Source organism: Crocodylus siamensis, chromosome 11 (genome assembly GCF_052110815.1).
Source record: "Crocodylus siamensis isolate JL-2025a chromosome 11, ASM5211081v1, whole genome shotgun sequence".
NCBI classification, from domain to species: domain Eukaryota; kingdom Metazoa; phylum Chordata; order Crocodylia; family Crocodylidae; genus Crocodylus; species Crocodylus siamensis.
In genome coordinates, this window is record NC_143405.1 from 26,480,833 (window position 1) to 26,498,536 (window position 17,704).

Consider the following 17,704-nt stretch of genomic DNA (forward strand, 5'->3'; position numbering starts at 1 on the left):
GCTGCTGCAAGCGCAGATACCTGTATGTGTGGATGCGCCTGCAAAGTTTTATGCCTTACTTTTCCTAGGGTAATTCTATACCATATTCAAGTATATTACACCAATGTAAGGCCATATATCAGGTGTCCACTCCTTTTTCTTACTCTGGTGTAAAGGCTGATTACACCAGGGTAACTGTAAGGTATGTCCAAGCCCTAAGTGATGAATGACTCAGATCCTCAAAGGCATAACTGCTCTCCTTTGATAAGGGTTTTTAAAAGTTTTCTGTGCATACAGGTTTATATTTTGAAAGCTCGTTCTACCCATACAGCTTGTACCAACATGTGATGCCAATTGGAAGTGTCTGCTTTGCCTTACATCTTTCCATAGGTGTTAGAATGTAAGGCTTGGAGATCTGAGGCATAGATGCACTAGCTTTGTATTTCATGCCCTAGGTGGTGCACGGAGTCATTTTAGGACTATACATTTCAGAATTCAATTTGTCTTATAGAATAAACCTTTTCTCAGGGGCAGCAAATGGCTGTAGATAAATCACCGTAGGATCACAATCACTATAGGAAAAAAAAACATTCTAGTGTTTATGTTTATAACACCAGGCCATAGGGCACATGAGATTAAACTGCTTCAGGGATGAATAAGGTTGTCTTAGGTTTTGTTTTTAATTTGGGCCTTGCTGCATGGCAGAGTTAGAGTTGTTTAGGTTCCTTAACTGCATTTCCATGTGTCCAGATCTTTAGGTCTCCTTTAAACTTAACCTAACTGAAACTCTGAATTTGTAATGCTTTTCAGGTTTGTGATTGATTAAGACTTCTTACATGATTATAAAGATTTCTTTTATCCTTAGTGTGCTGATGGGGTCTTTCAGTCATAACTCTGCTTCATCATATTTATTGAGTGGCCCAGTGTTAGAGATGCTGAGCACCTACTACTCCTACTGACTTCAAAACTTGGCGCCAAACTGACCAGCACCACAAACAAAAGGGACCTGAGGGTAATAATAGACCACAGTATGAATATGAGCCAGCAGTGCAATGCTGTTGCTAGCAGGGCAAATAATACTCTGGCATGCATCAATCGATGCATCTCCAGCAAAACTAAGAAAGTGATTCTTCCACTCTACTCGGCATTGGTGAGACCCCAGTTGGAGTTCTGCATCCAGTTCTGGGCACCACACTTCAACAAGCATCTGGTAGAGCTTGAGAGAGTCCAGAGAAGGGCTACCCGTATGATCAGAGACTTGCAAGGCAAGCCATACGAGGAAAGACTGAGGGACCTGGGACTCCTCAGCTTGAAAAGGAGAAGGTTGAGAGGGGACTTGGTAGTAGCTTACTGCTACATCAGGGGAATACATTAAGGACTTGGTGAACAACTGTTCTCCACGGCACCCTTGGGGAAAACCAGGAGTAATGACCACAAACTCCTGGAAGACCATTTTAGGCTCAACATTAAGAAAAACTTCTTCACAGTTAGAGTGTCCAGACCATGGAATAAGCTCCCTCCAGAGGTGGTGCGATCACCTGCCCTGGAAATCTTCAAGAGGAGACTGGACAGTCACCTCGCTGGGGCCACCTGACCCCCAGTTGTCTTTCCCGCCTGGTGCAGGGGGCTGAACCCAAAGATCTTCTGAGATCCCTTCCAGCCTCTTGCAAGCCATAAATCTAAGAATCTGTAAAATCAGGAGTGGGTACGCACAACATCTGAGAGTTGTGACACTTATTCAGATGTCCATACAGAATTTTTGGAGCTCAACTGTAGTAGTATCTGTTAAAATGTTTTCCTTTCCCTTTCAATGACTAATGTGAGGGTTTTTTTCATTGTTGTTCTCTACCAACAAACAGATAATGCAGGCTCCTATCTCTATGCCAGCTCACCCACCCCCATAGCAATCAGAAATAATGAGGATCACCAGCTCATCCCACCACAAAAGCAATCAGGGGAAAATGAAGCCCCTGTCTTTATGCCAGCCTTATCACCCCATGACACTCAGGGATATTACAAACCCTTATTTTCTGCCAGCTTCTCCAACCTCCATAGCAATAATACAGACGCCTACCTCCCACTTCATCACAGAGATAATGCAGACCCCTACCTCTGTGCCAGCCCTTTTACCTATAGCAATCAGGAATAGTGGAAGCTTCTTTGCTCAGCACAGTAGTTACTCACACCTCATCATATACATACTTTTGCAAATGCACAACTGGGATGTTTCTCCTCTGGATCCTCATGACTTGTCTTTATCAGAGATATGGAGGTGCTAAGTGCAGTGACAATACATCATTACTGCATCTTATCAAACAGCAGGCAGCCTGCTTTGCAGCTACTTGGGGATAGGAGAGCTGAACACTGAAAACTGTGTATATGATGAAAATGTTTTTGTTCTTGTTTCTCAGCTGCCTGTTCTCTGGTTCCAGGAGGTATTTGTAATTGATTCTTTTTTGCATAGCTGAATGCATGGTCATTTCTCTGGTACCTGGAATACTCCTGGAGCACTGTTAATTATCTGATAAGCAGACTGTGATCTGTGCCAGCACTATCACATTGGCTCCTCCCTAAATAGAGTCTCTCAGGGCACCTGAGGACTTGGGATTTGGATATTAGAAATGAGGAACAGCCTAGAGTCTCCAGTCAATGACCTCAGCCAGAATTGATAGTAATCTCTGGGAGGAGAGCCCAGCTTACTATGGACCACGTCCAAGAAGGGCTTCAGCACCTCTTAAGTTTGGTGCCATAATGTCTAACTTTTAGACATAGAGCTCAGGGGCAGAATTAAGTACTTTTGGTCTCTACCAGTGCATGGCAAGAGCTGGATATCTCAGAAAGGCAATTTTAAATCCTGAATGCTAAGTGGGGAGCAGCAGAGAGCTGGAGCTAGGAAAGGTTCAGCACAGGAGTCTCTCTGAAGCCACACCTACCTCAACCTTGGAGCTCAAGTGCCCGAGGTTGCAGGTGGGCACCTCTGTCCACTTGGGATTCAGAAATAAGTCCTCACCTCTATGGGTCAGCACTTCGAGTAATATTTGAAAATAACTGAGTTTGTGTTTGTTAAAGAAGAGGTGATGATAGTCACTTTCAATATAATAATATAGTGCACTTAGCACAATCACCTATGAAATGAGAGATATGGGTTCTCGGTCTTCCTGAGCCCAAGCAGATTACAACCCGCATCCAGGAAAGTGTATTGACCACTAAGCTAGTGATGAGTGCATGGGGGCACTCTCTACTCCATTTGTTGAAGTCAAGCCATTATGCAGTCAAAAGTGCATAATTCATAAGGCTAGAAAGAAGGCAACTGGGAGCTTGATTTTGTAGCCCAGTGGTTAGGACAATCAGCTCTAGGGGTGAGATCTGAGTTCTGGTCTTTCCTACCTTGCTTATACAGTTTACATTGAACAGTCATTGGATAAAAAAGAAATAACCCTGAAATAAGAAACTGGAATTTAGGACTCTTCCTGGAGCCATAACCATTAGGTTACAGTCAGACTCCCTTTTGCTTGCTCTCCTTCTGGTCCCATTCTTGGTTTCACAGTGCGCTGTCTTCAAAGAGAGAGGAGGTGAATGCATATAGCCTGATGGGTAGGATGCTCTTCTGGGAAGTGAAAAATATTGGTTTGAATCCCCTCTGCTTAAGGCATCAAGACTCCCATTTCCTGGGTAAGTGATGTAATCCCTATGCAAGGGGTCAGATCTGGCCTGTGGAGCTGGGGGGATTCTGCAACGTTCTAGTGGCAGGGGGCTTCTAAGTAAAGGTTTCTTTACTTAGGCATCAGAGAGAAGTAGAAGCAGTGGCACCTCATTGGGAACAATAACTGAAGGGAAAGAAGAGGCAGTGGCAGTGTGGGCTGGGTTGGAAAATGCCTGTGCCAAGCTCCATTAAAATACACCCCCTCCAAAACATTGTTGATCCCTTCCATGGGCTCTCATATAAAAGGCAGACAGCTCCTCACAGGATCAAGCCCTTCAAGAGACTTAGGTATTGCTCTGCCTAATCTCTGGACCCAAATAGAGATTAGGGAGGAGCAAGGCACTAAGCTGCTAAATTCTGAGTGTGTGCAGAAATGCCGACATGTAGGGAGCTTCCCAGATGAAAAGGGAGGCGCCTGGTGATCTTAGGCATCTGTTGAACAGTGGGTTTTTTATCCTATTTTGACATTAGAGATATAATGTCCCCCTAAGTCCTGTATTAAGCATCTAAATCCTTCGTTGGATCTGGCCCTAAGTTACTACCCCACCAAATGCTATCCACAAAAGTGCCTGATTTGTAACTGGCTTTCTGAATTTGCATGCCAGAAGCGCATGGATTTTCTTGGACAAATATAGCACTTAATAGGGATAAAGCACTTTTGTAGCAGGTTGCTCCCGGAGTTGGTGTTTCCATGGATTTTCGTTGTTCTGATCAGCAGCAGCCGTACAGCTAAGCAAAAACTGGAGAGGCTCTTACCCTCTTCCTTCTGGACCCTGCTGATCAATGAGTGGCTGGGTCTCAAAAGGCCCTGAGAGTTCTCAGCTGCAAACTGGAATGTGTGTGTGATGGGAAAACAGGAAAGCTTTAGTAATTTGGAAGCAAACCAGAGTAACCAGCAGCTACAGAGGGCAAACCCGTTTAGAACCAAACACAAGTCACTCTGCGTCTGTACCACGCAATGGGCAAGGAGCAGAAGGATAAGCAGCCCTCTTTAGCAGAAGAGTGGAGTCCTTTCCTTTCCGTATAAGGTAACCTCCTCTGAGCTGCTCTGCTTACTGAGTATTAATGCAGTTGAATTTAAGGCAGACACTGATTTCACGTACCTAGTAGTAGAATGATAAATGCCTGGAGCTTAGAAATGGAAGGCATGTGATGTATTACATAAGAAGTATAAAATGTAGCCATACACTCTTCTGGTTTTAAGTGATGATGCTAGTTGGGACTTTAGCTACTCAGATGTAGGTGCATCACAGACAGGTCTAGGGAGGTGGTACTTCTCCTCTATGCAGCATTGGTCAGACCGCAGCCAGAGTACTGCATCCAGTTTTGGGCACCACACTTCAGGAGGGATGCGGATGGCCTGGAGAGGGTTCAGAGAAGGGCCACTCATCTGGTTAGAGGCCTACAGAAAAAACCCTATGTGGCCTGGTTGGGAGACAAAAGAGAAGGCTGAGAGGTGATCTCGTGGCCGCCTACAAATTCATCGGGGGGGTCAGCAAGAAATAGGGGAAACAATGTTTACCAGGGCGCCTGTCAGGGTAACTAGAAATAACAGCCACAAACTGGAAGAGAGGAAATTCAGGTTGGACAGCAGGAAAAAAATCTTTACAGTGAGGGTTGCCCACATATGGAATAAGCTTCCAAGGGAGATGCTGTCCCCTTCCTTGGAGGTATTTGAAAGGATATTAGACACACCTGGCTGGGGTCATCTGACCCCAGCACTTATTCGTGCCCAGGGCAGGGGGTCAGGCTCAGTGATCTAATAGGTCCCTTCTGACCCTAACATCTAGAAACTATGGAACTGTGACCTTGGTGAGAAGTGTGAGATAAATTTAAAGCAAAACAGTTGCAAAATAATGTAAACCCATACCACAGCTCATGTTTACTAACACAAGAGGCAGAGAAAAGTAATTTCAGGAATCCTGTCTATAAAGCTTTTCCAGAATCCTTTGCCTGCACAGAAGTATTCCAATACAGAGGATGCATCTACATTTCCTTTTGGAAGTACTAAATGACAGTGTAGTAACAGCCCATACTGTGCTGTGCGTGCAGGGCATGGTTATTTTTAGCTGCTGTAGCGATGCGCTATACCGAGGGAGCATGCCACTACAGCAATGTAGCTGTAGCATCAGTTTTTGCATAGCGTCACATGTAGATGCACCCAGGGAGAAGTGTAATGTGAAGCAATACCAACAGCCCAGTTCTGTCTCCCCACCGTACATCAACAAATAGTATACCATTGCCTCCTTGCATTGTACCGGCATGATCCCGGTTAGGTGGAGAGTCCTTCCTGCATGTTCCTAGGAATATTTTAAAGAGAGGACTGACAGCAGTAATGTGTGCTACTCAACTTCCTCTGAGTGGCTGCACACAACAGCACCACATTGCTATGGTGGTATTAGGGGCCTACTATGAGTCCATTTGGATGCCATTATGATTAACCCTGTGGGAATCACCTGGTAACTGAGTGAAGTTACGGCACAGCAGCACTGGAGGTCTTGCAGCCTTTCATGAAGGCCACAGTGGTCTTATATCAAGGTTAAGCAGCCATTTGGTTTAATGTAGCAAATGACTCAAGAATTGCTTCCTGTAGTTTCAGAAAAAGTTATTGTATTTTAAGAAAAGTATGAAAAATGTCCAGTAGTTCAGCAGAGTCAAAGAAAAAGGATTTTCTATTATGAAAATATAAGAAGAACAGTAAAGAGGCTGCAGCCACTTTCCATGTGCGTCTATCAGTAAATACATAAAAAGGTCTGTGATGTTACGACAGCTGCCAAATACACACAACTCAACAGTCCATTTTTAGTCTTTGTTCTGCCACCAAAAGCTAAAATGGGAACAGAAAGAACCGTATTGGTCAGAGGGCTGTAATCCACCCAGGAACACCACACTTTCCACACACCCTCTAAGTGTAATGACTAGCTTGGCAGGATTTGATTTTTATTGATAGACATTGATAAACACTGAATTCACCTGACACTTACAGACTGACAGAAAACTATTTCCACTGATAATTACTGAAATGTACATAAAGGAGATGTAAAAAAAGAACAAAAAACCCATTTGGGATGGAGGTAAAGAAATCAAGGGTGGGGGGTGCTGCAAGTGCACATGTGCACGCGCACACACACGCATGGCAGCTGCTGCAGGAGCTGAGGGCAGTGCAGGTAAGGTTGTGCTGGGGGTGGAGGGGCAGGGCTTGTAGCAGCGGGGAGGCTGGTGTTGCCAGCTGCTCACTCTGCAGCTTGCTCTGACCGGCCTGGCCTCCATGGGAGTTTGTCTCCTGCCCTGATCACACAGGGGCCAGGCCAGGCTGGGCCAGGCTCTGCAGGAGTTTGGCACCTGCACCAGCTGGGGCCTAAGCAAAGCAAGGGGCCACCAGCACTGGGCTCCTAGGCACTACCAGCCCTGCCCCTCCAACCCCCTCCCGGCATGGCCCCCAGCTCCTGCAGTGGCCACCGTGCATACGTGCATGTGTATGTGTGCTCGTTAAACTGGTCAAAATTGAAAAACACAATCCTGAAAAACTCAGTCAAAAAAATTGTTCACCAGGGCACCCTTGGGAAAAAGTAGGAGTAATGGTCACACACTCATGGAAGATCGTTTCAGGCTTGTTTCAAGATCAACATTAGGAAAAACTACTTCACAACTAAGGTGTCCAGACTATAACCATTACTCCTAGTTTTCCCCAAGGGTGCCCTGGTGAATAGTTGTTCACCGAGCCCTAGATGAATGATTTTGATGTAGTGGTAAGCTGCTACCAAGTCCCCTTTCAGCCTTCTCTTTTTCAGGCTGAAGAGTCCCAGGTCCCTCAGCCTTTCCTTGTATGGTTTGCCGTGCACGTCTCTGACCATTGTTACCAGATTTGCCCATCACTTCGGGGTGTGCCCATTTATCAGGGGTACATTTCTGGGGGTCTCTGTAATTCTGTCAATGTGCTGCTTGTGTTACTTGTGTTTCTATACGGAGCTGTATCTCTCCCTTCTGCAAGTCCTGATCCCCAATGGAGCTACCTTGCAGGGCTCAGTTTCAGTGGGGCTGGGTTCCTCCAGCCACCAAATCAGTCAAACACACACACACACACACACACACACACACACACACACACACACACAGGTTAACGTGACACACCTAACCTGGCCAGGTTGACCAGCATGGACAGGCTGACACCCTCATATGTCAGGAATCAATTAATTAAGGTAACAACAAAATGCAGTCAGACACAAGCACACAGGTAAACAGAATACCTCTGAATCCAGGTGGGTGATCCGCTGACACCCTCATGGGCCAGCATTCAGTTCATTAGGGCACGTCTGAGCCAAACTGGGTCAATCAGCCTGTACAAGCTGATCCCCTTATGTGTCTGTAACTCAGCCCGTCCCAATCTTTTGCCCTAACTGTCCTAGTAGTAACCCCCTTGATGAGCAGACCCCACTGTGGTTTTGGGCATTACAGGGATCTTTGCCTTAGGTAAAAGAAGCGTTGCTGCAGAGCAAATGGAGAGGTTGAGGGGAAGAAAGAGTAGGTGAAGTTCATAGAAAAAGTATAGCATCCAGCTTGACCATAACAGTTATTTATTGCCAGGTATATGAATTTATGGTTATACCAGTAATAACAGCCATACAAGAGAGAGACAACTAAACAGTTACAATATTACATAGTTTCAATTAGGGTTTGGGGGAAGTTTAACTTGAGTTTGATTAGCAAAAGTCAAGTTTAGAAAGCCATGCCTGGAGTGAGAGAATAAAAGTCAGGTTCCTGGAGTCAGCGAGAGAGAGAGAGAGAGAGTTGGGAATCTCACCACTCAGTGAAGCTGGAACCAGTCGAGGTTCCCAGGTGTTGCTGGAGCTGGCAGACAGGCGGAGTCCTCAGCACGATCAGTGGAGAGATTCCAGGCAGAAAAGGGGTGGAACCGGTGCAGCTTTGGATCCAAACGCCAGGACAGGAACTTGAGCTTGGGTCGGGGTTTTTGTAGAGAACTACCAGTGGCTCAAGGGAGGACACTAGGTTTGTTTAGGGGTAAACAGTGGTTCACATGCTGGATAATAGGAACTGATCACTGCTGGCTATAGGTGACATTACTCTGAGGGAGCTCACAATACAGACAGGAAGATTCAGTGTTTTGGATACCAATAGAGGAGTCATTACTAGAATTGGTCTGATAAATGCTGAGCTGGGTGTGTGTAGATGTGGGTTGATTAGCATTTGGAGCAAGGGTTCCCCATCATGCTGTGCTCCCCTGCTTTTCTGACCCCAGAATTCAGTGCGGGCCTTGCCTTGGAATCTCTGCTGTCCATCCTGAATGCTAATGGAGGTGCATCCCTGTCCCATCTCCCATTTAAATGAGTTGTCATCTGGTTCCATCTCGGATGCAAATGAGACCAGGGGAGTTGCTTCACTCTTGTCACCCTTGTCTGGAGGGCTTTAGGTGCATCTCCCACTGCATCTTCTTTGTCTTCTGTAAGTCCTTCCTCTAATCAGTTCTTGTTCAGGCAGAGGTGGGGAGGGGGAAAGTTCTTTGTGAGTCAGACAGGATGAGTCCTGTGCCAGGGGTCCCCAAGAACACAGAGCTGAGAGGTGACACCATATGGGTAGCCCTTCTCTGGACTCTCTCAAGCTTTACTACATCCTTGTTAAAGTGCAGTGCCCAGAACTGGATGCAGTACTCCAGCTGTGGCCTCATCAATGCCGAGTAGAGCAGGAGAATCACTTCTTTGCAATGGTTTTGCTGGAGATGCATCAATGGATGCGTGCCACCATATTGCTGGCCCTGCTGGCTATAGCATCACACTGCTGCCTCATGTTCATACAGTGGTCAATTATTACCCCCAGGACTGTGGTGGCAAGTGATGGGAGATCTTCAGTCCTGCTGCCTGATGAGAGGCAGCAGTTGCACAAGCACCCATGTCACGAGTTTTGCCTGTGAGCAGCTAGGGGCACAGGGACCCAGAACCCCCCTGCACCAAGCTCCTTGACAGCTGGCAGGCTTTGTGGCTGCAGCAGGGCCTAGCAGCCAGGCCTGCAGTAGTTCCCCCCTCCCTCCGCCCCTCCCCCTGGTGACCCAAGACAGACACAGTTGCACAAGTACCCATGTCATGAGTTTTTCCTGTCAGCAGCTAGAGGTGCAGAGCCCCAGAACCCAGAAGCCCTGCACCTATGTCTTTGACAGCTGGCAGGCTTTGGGCCTCAGGAGGGGCTAGCAGGCCTGCAGCTTTCACCCTGCTCCGCCTTAATACACACGGTGTCACCCATGTCATGAGTTTTGCTTGTCTGCAGCTTGAAGTGTAGTTTCCCCCAGACCTCTGCACCTATCTCCTTGAAACTTGGAAGGCTTCATGGCCTCAGCAGGGGCTGCCATCCCTGCAGTTTTGACCCTGCTGTGGCTTAACACATACATGTGACATGAGTTTTTCTCTCAAGACTTTGGGGTGGAGGTTCTCTGAAAGCCCTGCACCTAACGTATTGAAACTTGGCAGGCTTCATGCCCTTAAAAGGGGCTACCATTTCTGCAAGTTTCATCCAGATCAGGCCAGCAATGACAATGTTATAGGCTGTTTCAACCTTCCACATTATAGCCTATGGGCAAAACGTCAAAACAGCATCAAAATGGCAAAACGTTTCATAGTTTCATAGTTTCTAGGGTCGGAAGGGACCTGAGCAGATCATCAAGTCCGACCCCCTGCCATGGCAGGAAAGAGTACTTGGGTCAAACGACCCTGGCAAGGTGTTCATCCAGCCTCCTTTTAAAAAACCCCAGGATAGGAGCCAGCACCACTTCCCTTGGAAACTGTTTCCAGATCCTAGCCACCCTGACAGTGAAGTAGCGCCTCCTGATATCTAATCTGAATTTACCCTCTACCAGCTTGTGACTGTTATTTCTAGTCACTCCTGGCAGTGCTCAGGGGAACAGGGACTCCCCCAATGCCTGCTGGTCCCCTCTGACTAGTTTGTAACAGGCCACTAGATCCCCCCTCAGCCTTCTCTTGTGGAGGCTGAACAGGTTCAGGTCCCGCAGCCTCTCCTCATAGGGTCTGCCCTGCTGCCCCCTGATCATGCGAGTGGCCCTCCTCTGGACCCTCTCCATGCTGTCCACATCCCCCTTGAAGTGCGGCGCCCAGAACTGGACGCAGTATTCCAGCTGCGGCCTGACCAGTGCTGCATAAAGGGGGAGGATCACCTCCTTGGACCTGCTCGAGATGCATCTGTGGATACATGAGAAGGTGCGGTTGGCCTTCCTGACCACATCCCTACACTGTCGACCCATGCTCATTTTGGCATCAATAATGACTCCAAGATCCTTTTCTGCCTCTGCACTGACGAGAAGGGAGTTCCCCAGCGTGTGCTGCTGGTTCTTCCGCCCCAGGTGCCTCACCTTGCACTTGTCAGTGTTGAAACCCATCCTATTCTCATCTGCCCACTCCTGTAACCTGTCTAGGTCCGATTGCGGCCTATTCCTCCCTTCTAGCGTGCCCACTTCCCCCCACATCTTAGTGTCATCAGCAAATTTGAACAGGGTGCTTTTTACCCCATCGTCCAAGTCGCTGATGAAGATGTTGAACAGTGCAGCCCCAAGGACTGAGTCCTGGGGGACCCCACTGCCCACATCCCTCCAAGTTGAAAATGACCTGTCTACCACCACTCTCTGGGTGCGGCCCTCCAGCCAGTTAGTGACCCATTTGACTGTGTAGGTGTCGATGCCACAGTCCCCTAGTTTTTTTAATGAGAATGGGGTGAGAGACAGTGTCAAAGGCCTTCCTAAAGTCCAGAAAGACAACGTCCACTGCTACTCCTGCATCTAAGAATTTTGTGACTTCGTCATAGAAGGCCACCAGGTTGGTCTGACAGGACCTGCCTCTAATGAACCCATGTTGGTTGCCCCTAAGCATAATCTCCCCTGCTGGCCCCTTGTGGACATGCACCAGGATAACTCTCTCAAAAAGCTTACCTAGGACCGAGGTAAGACTGACTGGCCTATAGTTTCTTGGGTCCTCCTTCGTCCCTTTTTTTGAAAATGGGAACCACATTGGCCCTTTCCCAGTCCTCTGGCACCACATCAGAGCACCACGAGTGCTTGTAAAGCTGTGCCGGGGTCCCTCAATGACCTCTGCTAATTCCCTCAGCACTCTGGGGTGAAGATCGTCCGGACCTGCTGATTTAAATACGTCCAGTCCCTGCAGAAGTTCCCTGACTAGGTCCTCACTGACCCTAGGCCTGGGTGCACCTCCCCTTGGACCTACAAGGGTCCCAGTGTGGGGGGTGACCCGATCCCTGCTCAGAAAAATAGAAGCAAAGCAATCGTTACATAGGTTAGCTTTGCTGTCTGGTGCAAAGACCAGATTTCCTAGTGTGTCCTGCAGAGGCCCCATGTTACTCGGAACCTTCTTTTTTACCCACTATGTATTTAAAAAAGGACTTCTTGTTGTCCTTGATCTGGGTAGCTAGTCCCAGTTCCATCTCCACCTTGGCCTTCCTGACCGCCCCGCTACAGCCCTGAGCAACCAAAGTATAGTCCTCCCTGGTGATGGCCCCACCCTTCCATTGGGTGTATGCCTCCTTTTTAGCTAGGAGATGTTCCCTTATGCTTTTGGTGAGCCATGGGGGCTTGTGTGCCCTCCTGCCCCCTTTGATCCGCATTGGGATTACATCCCTTTGGGCTTGGAGGATTGTCTCCTTAAGGAATGACCACTCTCCTTGGACACCTGGCTCCCCTCCCCTTTGGGACCTCAGTGCATCCCTGACTATTCTCCTTAGCTCGGTGAAGTTTGCCCTCCTGAAATCTAGGGTTGCTGCCTTGCTGCAGGCCTTTGCCACGTTGCACTGGCCTTAAGGGACATGTGGATGCCTTAAGGTGACAATGCTGTGTATGTCGACTGAGCAGGCTGGAGCTGAGACCAGGGGGCCCTGCACTGCCGCTGGGTGCCACCAAGAAGAAGAAGCAGTAGGTGCTGTTCTTCAAGGCACAGATGCTTGAACTGAGGCAGTGGTTCCAGCAGCAGTGGTACCTGTCGGTGTGCCAACCGACTTGTCTTGCTTTCAACTGATGCTGGGAAGGCAGGAACACAAGGAGAGGGTTAGAGCTGGGGCTGGGTCAATCACATACAGGGGGACTGGAGGCTCCCACCCACTTGGCTGGCGCTGGGGTGCACTGCCCAGCTATGCTACCATGGGCTTTGGAGCATCAGCAGGTGGCTTAGTACTGCACAGCCAGGCCCAGCGCTGGGTGAAGCTACCTCGAGTCTCTAGACATGGCCTGGGGGCTTGTCTGCTCACTTGGAGCAGAGCCACCCTTGGCTGTGATCCAGTGGCCCCAGCTCTGCACGTGCAGCTGTCAGACTCTGTGGCCCCTGGGCATGCCCTGCATCTTTCTCTGTACTCCCTGGCCAGGAATGCATTCATTGTTCTCACTGCTCCATGACACTTTCCTAGCATGGCACCCCACCTGTCCCCCATTGGCCCTGGAGTGGCTGTGCATTCAGAGTGTTGTCCAGGGTGCTGCTCAAGGCAGGCTGAAAACACATTCGCCCAGTGATCCACATTAAGGCACCTTAAGGGGTGTATGTGTAGACACATGCCTAAACCGCCTTAATGCGCCTTAGACTAAGAGTCATTAAGTTTAGGTGCACGTAAATTCACATGTAGACATGCCCAGTTTGGAAGTGCTGCCTGAGCTACAGTAACTTAGGAGTTACTGTATCCCCTAGCCCCTACAATACTCTCTGACTTAAATGATTTCTTCCTAGTATAAGAGCTGGTTGGGAAAGTTTCAACTAAATGCATCAAACCTTGCACTCTTTGCAGGAATGCAGTGGTCTTGATATTTTTTTTTATTTTAAAACAGTATGGAAAAGCTTTTTAAAATATCAGAATGTTTCTTGTCTACAGCTTTGAAACAGAGAATCTGGATTTGTAGTTCACAACAAACTTCCATTTCAATAGTTAAGCTAATTATAGAAAGAATCATTTAAAAAGCAATAAAAGGGGTCAAAATCAAAATAAAATACTTCAAAATCAGAAAGAAAATTCTCAGTTGATCCAAAGTGACAATACTGATTTTCACCTGGAAAACAGGATTTATGCGTTGCTGTTCTTCTTGCTGTTTTATTATTTATTTATTTACTGATTTGTCCTAACATGAGATGCGAAAATTTTGAAAATCTCAAATATGGTCAAGGGGCAAGAGAACTATGTCCCAGGCCACTCAGGTCCCTGCATGTCTTCTGTGTCCCTGGTACAGCAAAGAGATGCCCTTTTTGCGCAGGCTTCATCTTTCATTTACTTCTTGAGAAATAGATGTGTTTTCTTTAACCCATTTGGCTCATTCTTTTAAGAAACCTGCTCCTTGGTGTGTAAGAACTGTACATAGCTGTTCCTTCTTCCCTGCAAGTCAAACACTCTCAGGGACCTCAGAACAGAGGACATGAGGTGGGATATACCCTTCTCCAGAGACAATCCCAAGGGAATGTCTTCCTTAATGGTTATAACTTCAGGAAAACACTCTAGATGCCATCCTCTGCACCTAGCCAGAGGAGTAGAAAGTCTGACCTGTGGAAAAGTGGTTCCCTTCATGTTCAATAGAAAGTCACTTCTCTACTGAGCCCTGGCTGGAATGCAGGCTCCACAGAGACCTGCAGATAAAAAATTAATTTAGTAATGAATGACATGCTCTTTCGTTATTTTGCAGAAAAATGAATGGCTGTGTTTGAACTGCCAAACTCAGAGGCTGCTAGAAGGAAGCCTAGGAGATCCTGCTCCGATGCCACTGCCTGCTCCAAAGCAACAGCCAACAGGATCACCCCGACACCAACCAGTGGGAACCAATCAGCAACAGAGAGGAGCAACACCTCAGCAGTCACAAACAACAGCTCCTCCAGACAGGCACCTCTCCAAGACAACTCCCCAAGTCAAGAATCTCAGGTCTTCAGAGCAGACCATAGTCCAAGAGAAAAAGCCTCTTGTTTCAACAGAAGAAAAGCCACTATCAAAGCCTCCTGCTGACTCTCCAAAAGTTCCTGAAAGTCCAATGCCAAAGGGGAAAAGCACAGCATCAAAGCCAGAAGTAGACAGCAAAGAAAGCAAGACAATCATTGAGGCTCAGAAAGTGAAAGAGCAAGAGGTAAGCACTCCTTGTCCCAGCATCCACTGGGCTGCCCTGTTTATCATACAACGTAGCCACATTCTCTCAGAAGGGAATATACCCCCTCACCTATAGGGAAAATCCTGTGGGTGCCAGTAGGTAGGAGTCAGAGGGCGGTGCTAGGAAATAAAGAAAAGTGATAGCTTCAGGAAACAGTGGATTCGCCTTCAAGTATATTTTCAACAAGGTGATGGGAAAAGTGTATATAAATGGCCATTCTAGGGAAAGCAATGTCTCATTGCTCATCAGAAATTTTCAGTGTTAATCTAGCCAATCTAGATTTCTATGCTGGCTCTTCAGGTATTATTACACAATATAGTCTGTTTATATAGCACCCTTCAGACACTGTATGGTCAGTGATGGTTTAATGCAAAATATCAATACTTTGACATATATTTTTGTTCCAGATAAGAAAAAAGTATTTTTTCCCCCATAAAATGGATTTGTAGAAAAAAATGGCTTTAGGAAATTTTCAGTTGGAAACCTCAAAATGTTATTTAAATTGGTATTGGCCTTTTCATGTTTATAGTATTTTTAGTATTTCTTCATTATCTAGAAATATGTTTTTATTTTATTTTTAAAACCATTCGGGACAGCTGCTACTCAGTACTGCTTGAAATATCTTACCTTCTTTTCTGGCTCAAAATGTCGCTTGTTTGTGCTGTAACAACACTGTTGTTCTGATTTTTTTTTAAAATATTTTATTCCATGGGGATTTTCCTTGAAATCTAAACATGTTTATAAAAATGTTGAGTTTTGTCTAAACAGCCTTTTCCAACAGAGAGCTATTTCAGTGAAAATTCATTCACAGTGTGCCCTCATCCCAAGTTAGCTCGCCAAGAGAGTCAGCAACATGCTATGGAGAGAGAAGAATGCAGGTGTGATTTATTGGAGAAGTGCCCTGGGGCCTGATTCCCCCTCACACTACACTACCTTCTGTTGACCTCCACTGAATTATGCCTGCTCTATACTAGTGTATTTGTAAGGAGAATCAGGCCCAATGTCTCAGCGGAGAAAATGTTCCAGATATGCAGAGCAATCAGGTGAAAGAATCATTAGTAACTCTTTATGGGGAGCAGAGAGAAGGGGACAAAAAGGACTGAAGAGAGCAGAGAATTTGGGAACAGAAGAGAAGAATGGAGAAGTATGACCCTGAGAGTCCTGAACACCAAAAGAGAACTCTGAATACAATGCCCAACTAGGAAGCAAATGAAAGAGACTGCTTTTGGGTGTGCAGAGAGGGACAGGGGGCTAAGCTCTTGTCCTTGGGAACAGGATAAAAGATAGGGCAGTGTGGCATGCTGGAGAGTAACTGGTTCATAGAGGCATGAAATTTTGTAGGCAGCAGCCTACTTTTTTAGGGGATTGGGAAGGAGCCTGATGGCAGCCAGGTTCTGAATCACCTCAAGTTTGGAAAGCAGGGATTTCAGAAGACCACAATTGCAATAGATGAAGTAAAAAAAAATGCAGAACATTGGGTAATGATTTTAGCTCCACATGGTCAGAGAAGGGATGAATTCTCGGAAAGTTGTAGAGATCAGTGACTTGCAGATAAGGAGGATGTGGGAGGAAACTGGGAATCTGTAGTTAAGGATGGGGACACAGATTTCTAGTCTGGGACAGAGATAGTGGCCAAGTTAAGGACAGTGACAAGGAAAGCAAAATTGCTAAATAAAGAGCATTTTTACGTGAAAAAAAACAAGCTAGTTTTTGGGCCTGATGCTGTTCGCACCCTCTCTGCTATAAATCAGAATCAACTCTATTGAAGCCAAAGCAGTGGCTATTTTAAAATTGGTGTAAGGCAGTGTGGGCAAAATATGGCCTGCAGCTGGATCTGGCCTATTAAATTATTCTATCCAGCCTGCGGCATGTCCTTCGGCCATGCCCAGCCCAGGTGCAGGGGGCAGCCTGGGCCATAGCACATGTCCATTCTGCCCCTAGGTGCAGAGGTGCCACCTGGCATGGAGCACAGCCTACCCTATTCTCACGTGTTGCTCTTGGGCATGCCAGGAGCTATAGTCTGTGGGACTGGGCAGGACAGCGGTGGGGCAGGGACAGTGCAGCGCCTGGACTCAGTTTCCTGGCAGCTCCTGCAGCAGCAGCACTTTCTGGCTGGCAGTGCCAGTGTCTTTGCCACTGCCAGACCTGGCCCTGCTGCTTGGGCATCCTGACCCATCTGCTGGGCACCCACTGCCAGAGATGCTGAACAGGGTGAGCAGGTGGGCAGGGTCTTCATGGAGACTGGCCCAGGACTCCTGTGGGCAGGGCATGCTCAGCTGGGCATATGGGATAGGGTCACAGGCAGGTGGTGAGCAGCGGCCGGGAGTAGGACGGGACAGGGCCAGAGCCAGAATAGTGGAGCAGTGACAGCATGGGGCTGGGGTCCCAGGACAGAGCTGCAATCCGCTCCCCACATATCCCTGTGACATGCGCTCATTGCTCGGGCAGCAGCTGCCCACACAGTGAATTGGGGCATGGGGGTGGGGGGGCATAATTTACAAGGACTAATTATGAGATACGCAGAGTGAGATAATAGTTGGAGGTGAGGACCCAGAACAGAGATCTACAGTGTGAACAAATGTCCAGCCAAGAAGGGAGTATGCTGTTGACAGCTGCATGAGCAGCAGGATGGAAAGCTGATTATGAGCTGGGCAGCTGCTAAGTGTGCTAGATTCTCACCCAGGCTGCCTTCCAGTGGAAAAGGACATCACCTAGGGGGAAGGCTAGAGAAACCTACATCACAGCCAGTAAAGGAAAAGGCTGCTTATACAGATGTTTGCTGATGCTTCTTAAATTGAATAACATCTGCCAGCAGATAGTTGGGATTACTCTGTGACAGCTAGGATAACAAAGTGGGGTCTGGGTGCTGAAAACTGTTCCACATCTGC

General features: G+C 47.3%; 1 protein-coding gene across 1 annotated transcript in view; it reads left to right on the forward strand.

The window, feature by feature from the left end:
* The window catches only part of BSN (bassoon presynaptic cytomatrix protein), a 515,952-nt gene that overhangs the window by 428,025 nt on the left and 70,223 nt on the right, over positions 1-17,704 (forward strand). The window contains exon 4 of the mRNA XM_090022461.1: positions 14,364-14,795. Coding sequence (XP_089878587.1) covers positions 14,364-14,795 — 432 coding nt within the window. The remainder of the gene's footprint in view (positions 1-14,363; positions 14,796-17,704) is intronic.